We start from the raw sequence: 5937 nt of genomic DNA, 5'->3' as shown, positions 1-5937 counted from the left end.
TAAATAACTTATCTATCTTCAAGTTTTATGATAAAAAAAATGAATAAATGGTATCAAGTGGAGAAACAGAACATAAATAAGGTAGTGCAGTGCCCCATTTGCTACTGACAAAGGCCGAAGTGTGTTAGGTCGCTCTAGTTAAAGCACAGGACCACAGCATTTATAATCTGCATTTCAATTGCTTGTACTATGATTTTCCTAATTCAATTAGAATCCAAAACATCATACCAAAAGCATCAATTTCATTTGGAAACACATAAATCCGGAAACGTCGTACATCAATAATGGAATTGGAAAGCATATCCGAGAACAAATAAAATCCACTAAACATAGGGCACTAAATATAATTAATTTCATAATAAAAAACCTAAATCTTAATCACTTCAGGAATGTGAACCGGATATTTATGAATGCAATCGGCCCACGGCCCATCCATCGGCGCCTTGATCGTCCGGTTACATTTCCAAACCGCGCTGTTGCACTTAAATCCACTCCCAAATGCGATCTGCCAAACCCTATCCCCTTTCTTCATCCTCCCCTTGGATTCAATGTAGCTCAATTCGTACCACAGCGATGACGACGATGTGTTTCCGAATCTATGCAGCGTCATCCTCGACGCCTCCACCTGCTCGTTTGTCAGGCGGAGGCTCTTCTGCAGCTCGTCGATCACCGCCCTTCCGCCGGCGTGGATGCAGAAATGCTCAAACGCCTGCTTGAAATCGGGAATGTACGGCTTCGATTTCGAATTGAAGAATTTTCGCCTGATTAAGGAGAATGCGAAGAGTAATTGCTCCGATGCGGGGAGGACGAGCGGCCCGATCGTGGTGATGTTCGATTTCAGAGCTTCGCCGGCGATCGTCATCAGATCTATGTTCAGCTTGATTCCGATGTGTCCTTCCGGATCCTCCTCCTGCGCCACGCATCCGTACGCTCTGTCGTCGGCGCCTTTGTGCGTCCTCACCACGTGCGCCAGGCGGTACTTGGCGCGGCGGCGATCGGCGCTGCGGTTGGACAGAAGGATGGCGGCGCCGCCCATTCGGAAGAGGCAATTTGGGAGGAGCATGGCTCTCTCCTTCCCTAGGTAGCTGTTCGGGGTGAGGATCTCAGTGCTGATCACAACCGCGTTCGAATTCGGATATCGCTGGAGCAGATCCTTGGCCAGATCTACCGAGATCAAGCCGGCGCTGCACCCCATCCCGGAGAGATTGAAGCTCTTGATGTTGCTCCTCATTTTGTACTTGTTTATCACCATCGCCGTGAGAGACGGCGTCGGCGAGAATAAGCTACAATTGAGCACCAAAATATCGACATCTTTCGGCTTGAGGCCGGTTTTTTGGAAGAGCGAATCCATAGCCGAGAAGATAACTAGCTCGGCCTCCTCTCTGGCGAGCTGCATAGTCGGCCGCGGAGGGATGAAATGCATCGCTGGTGGAATGCAGGTTTCCTCCCCGAGGCCGGAGCGTTGGAGGATTTTCATCTGAAAATGGACGGATTTGGGCTCATCGGCGAGGACGATGCGGGCGTGCTCCATGAAGCCGCCGAAGGAGACGCGGAAGCTGCGGGGGGGCTTGAAGAGGGCGTAGTCGACGAGGTAGATGGGGCGGGGGCGGGACATGAGGAAGAAGGTGAGGGTGTAGATGATGAGGAAGAAGGAGCATAAAATGTGGAGCGATGTGAATTGCATGGAGTTCCATAGGTGGATTAGGTCATGAGGGTTGCTATGGATGAGTTCTAGGGTTAGGGCGACGATGACGGGGACGAGGAGGAATACGAGGAAGTTGTTCACTAGGTATTGGTACCCCAATTTCACGTACTTGAGCTTCACCGACTGCGAAAAGTCCGGGAGCGGTGGCGGCGGCGGCTCAGCCATGGTGATAAGAAGGGGGAGAGGTGTTTATGGATTTGGGGGTGAATTGGGTGTGGTGAAGGACGAGGACATTTATAGAGATTGTTGCACCGATGATTGAAATAGTTCAATTTTGTTAGTTCGGATTATAAAGGATAGTAGTTATTCTCTTTTATTTCGAGTTTGGTTGTGTATTTATTGTCAATTTCTTGTTGGAGAAAAGTTTTTTGTATTTGTTTCTTACATGGAATTGTTAAGTTTTATGGGTTTATTCACGTGGTTGTGGAAAATATGTAGGGTTTCGGCCTAGTTTAGGGGAAGTGGGGAGATCCGAAATTGTCTTAATAATTTTTAGTAGTACTATATTATTTTTTTAGTGTGTAAAATTAGATTGAGTTTTATAACGTTTCCATAATTTCCCCCGTAATTTTATGCACATTGACGTGTGTTTAACCTATTAAAGATATTATTTTGATAATATTTATTGTAAAAATAAATCTACGTGATCACGAAGAATAAAAAAACATATGTTTACTATAATTCCTAGTATTTCAATTAGGCCCAAATTATTGGATCACCATTGTCCGATGTTCGATCCATTCAAGCTTCACACTTCAATATTAAACCAAAATTAATAAATTAATACTAGCAGAGATTGATGTTTAGCTTCACACTTCAACATGTTGAACCAAAATTGATAGTACTACCTACCATAATTTATAACAGAGATTGATGTTTTAAAATAATTATATCCTGATTATTGAATATCAACTATATGAATAAAGTATTAAGTTCGAATGACCACCTGAATCTGGAGTTGACCACGGTCTTAACTCTTAAGAGTGATTAAGTTATAATTTCAACCTGAATAATAAATTGGACGATAGTGCATAAATAGTCCAATTTCATTCTAAATACATACACCAAAGTGGAACAGTTTTAAACAGCCAATTCAACCACTCAAAGATTTCTTGTTCTAGGCTTAATCAATCATGGAATATTTTGTTAATTGGTTCTGACTTTTGATCTTTGTGAAGCTAAATGAAGGTGATAAAAAAATAGTAATTGAATAATTCCGTGTCTTTATTTCATGCATTTTCCTTTTGGGATGTCATTTTTGTTCAAATAAATACTACAAGCACTCTTCTGTCCCAACTATATTGAGTCATATTTTTTTTGGGGATGTCTCAATAAAATTGAGTTATTTTTTTTAATAAAAAATAAAACATCTAATCACTTTTAATTTACTCCATCACCTACTTTACTCTCTTTTATATCTTCTACTGCTTTTTTTCATCTTTTCTATTTTAATTTCTTAATCTTCGTGTTCAAAAGAAGTGACCCAAATAAAGGGAAGGGAGTACAATATTTGTCTCGAGATTTATCCAAAGTGAATTTAGAATCAAAATAAAATGATAATATAGTACACTGTCTATCTTTTATTTATTTCCTATCTTTGTTATGATAAGCCTGTTTGTAGCGGTAGTATAGTACAGCAAGCTGGCATATATGCTGTGACCAATTTCACTCGGAATTAAATTCAAGAATTACTCCTTGCAACAAGCTGGCATTGACTAATTTAAATCGAATATTAAATTCAAGAATTACTCATTGCAACTACCACATGAGAGGCTCGTAATACATTACACCTTTTTCAGACCCATACATTACACTTATTTTAGACCCACCAATTGGCATGCAAGAGATTATGAAAAATAATCCAAACCGTAAGGAGAAAGGCCAAACTCAAACTCCAATTAATCTAAACGATCGCGTTGATGGCGAATTACAAATTCATACCACATCGAAGAATAGATGAAAGGTGGAAACAATATATAAATATTGTCCAATTTCAATTAGTTTGAAGTGGGAGTAATTCATAAACAAATCTGTGCGAAGTTGGCTTAAAGCGAACAGTATCAAATTAATGTGCTATTAAAGACTGTGTCAACTGCATAAACTACGGTCTTAAATGCAAAGCTAACAAATATGCACAGAAGAATTTTCTTGATAATATTTGTTTGAGATGTATGCAAGACTTTCTATTAATCACCTCATTAATAGTTACTTTGTTCGATGAATGAGATGTTATGAATGCAAATATTTTAGCCAATGAAGAAAGTGAAGCATATCTGGCAAACTTATAATGTTGAAGCTCAGTTGGATTATTCAAATGTTGAGGGAATAATACCCTAATTACCACTTAAATGTACTCCGTGCGTAATAATTAAGCCTAATGTGCAATATGCAAAATATGTACTTTACATTATTTCAAACAAAACATAAGAAATTACATTCCATGTAGAATCATAAGGACTTCCTTAGTCCCATCATAGGCAGTCACTTTCTTTTTTGGATTGTCCCATGGTGACTCATTTTCCTTTTAAACAAAAAAATCATCTATCTCACTTTATTTTTTCACCTACTTTATTATTTTAACTCTTCTACTTTTTCCTCTCTCAAACTTTGTTCTGTCCACTTTAACTCTTTAATTTCAATTTCTTAAATCTCATGCCTAAAAAGATGTGCTATAAGACGGAGGGAGTATTTAACAATGCACATAACAATAATTCTTTTTTAGTTAATAACTAGGGCAAGGGTATCGATGGCAATACCAGTCAATGACGGACCTAGGCAAGGTCGCGCGGGGTCGCCCGACCCCACCGCAGGTCCATGAGTACTGGCTTGAAGCTCAATAATCGGCGGCCAACTGAGGGCAACTCCGCCTCCCGACCCCACGAAAGGCAGCTTCATTTCTACTTCAGAGAAATGAGGAAGATAGTAACTAAAAATTTAGAGAAAAATAGAAAGGAAAGGAGAGAAATAAGACAAAATATTGCTTTAAAAATGAAGTAAACGAATCTAACTTGTGAGGAGAAATTTAAATTCAAGAACTGAGCTTGATGAGAAAGAGTTGGAGACGCAGGGAAAAGAGAAATGTGGGAGAAGAGAGAAGCCATTGTTTTGCGTTAGTAACCATGGAATTTCAATACTACTATTCATTTTTTTATTTAATTTATGTTATACACTAACTAATTAATATATTTAAGTATAATAACTAGTTTAATTTATATGCAATTGATTTAGCTTTAGTAGATTCCGTGTAAATTATTTTAAAAAACTAGTACTCCTTAGTTAGTATGGTAAATAGATTAATTTAATTTTTAGTTGTAGTTAAAATCAATAATAATATTTGTAAAATAACATAAATAAAAGCATGATTAGAACAATAAAACAATAAAATAACTACACAGCATCACAAATTAAAAATAAATTGAAATATTAAATATTTAAGATATGAATATTCTCATAGAAATCAACTACTACCCTAAATAATACTAAAACAAAAGTAATTTTTAAATTGTAATGCATATATTTTTTATAATAATAATTTAAATACTATATATATATTACTGATACGAATTCTTTATCCGACCCTACGATTACAATTTTCTGGTCCGTCATTGATACCATTGAGTCACCTTGGTGATTTGTAGGCATCACGCAACTAGTAAATTCTAGTGGAGAAGAAGCCACTATTAAATTAATTGATAAATTCTGTTGAGCTGCTAAATTAAAATTTAAAAAAAAAAAAAAAATTTATAACAAGCAAGTTCCTTCATCGGTTCATCAAAGCCATATTAGCAGTTTATTAATGGCTGAATGATCGAAAGAGTGAAGAGGAATTTAAAGGAATTATAATGGGTAGATTAATTGCAAATCAACAGCTATTTGTTTGGAAATTTAAAAATAGGGCAATGAACGAACCCTCTGGCCTTTTGGGCCATAAATCCAAAACTTTAAAGAAATAAGTATACAACAATGGGCCTTCCCCCAAACTCTTTAACCACGAACTTTTCCATTTAATTAAAGGAATAGGAGTACATTTCACTACAAGCATGGTTTTTTTTTTTCTCAAGTCAGCACTATAATCTATCTTAAATTGTTAATCATAAATTTATTCCGAGTTCGAATCATAAATGAATCTCTTAAAAGCATCTCCTTGTTCACTTTCTCGAATAAACAACCCTTCAAACCAATTAAATCAAATTTTACCATAGCAAAAAATCACTTTGCCGTACGATTCGATT

At 37.1% G+C, this 5937-nt stretch overlaps 1 protein-coding gene across 1 annotated transcript; it reads right to left on the bottom strand.

Moving 5' to 3' along the window:
- Positions 1-222: 222 nt before the first annotated feature.
- LOC125190294 (3-ketoacyl-CoA synthase 5-like) lies at positions 223-1965 on the bottom strand. The gene has a single exon (XM_048087562.1). The coding sequence runs from the start codon at positions 1868-1870 to the stop codon at positions 368-370; it is 1503 nt and encodes a 500-aa protein (XP_047943519.1). The 5' UTR covers positions 1871-1965; the 3' UTR covers positions 223-367.
- Between the last annotated feature and the right edge of the window lie 3972 nt (positions 1966-5937).

Source organism: Salvia hispanica, chromosome 5 (genome assembly GCF_023119035.1).
Source record: "Salvia hispanica cultivar TCC Black 2014 chromosome 5, UniMelb_Shisp_WGS_1.0, whole genome shotgun sequence".
Taxonomy (NCBI): domain Eukaryota; kingdom Viridiplantae; phylum Streptophyta; class Magnoliopsida; order Lamiales; family Lamiaceae; genus Salvia; species Salvia hispanica.
The sequence above is the reverse complement of the archived record's forward strand: the minus strand, read 5'-3'. Positions and strand labels throughout refer to the sequence as shown.

Bases quoted from the DNA above. Each gene is read 5' to 3' on its own strand.
- LOC125190294 (XM_048087562.1), bottom strand. From the start codon at position 1,870: ATGGCTGAGCCGCCGCCGCCACCGCTCCCGGACTTTTCGCAGTCGGTG.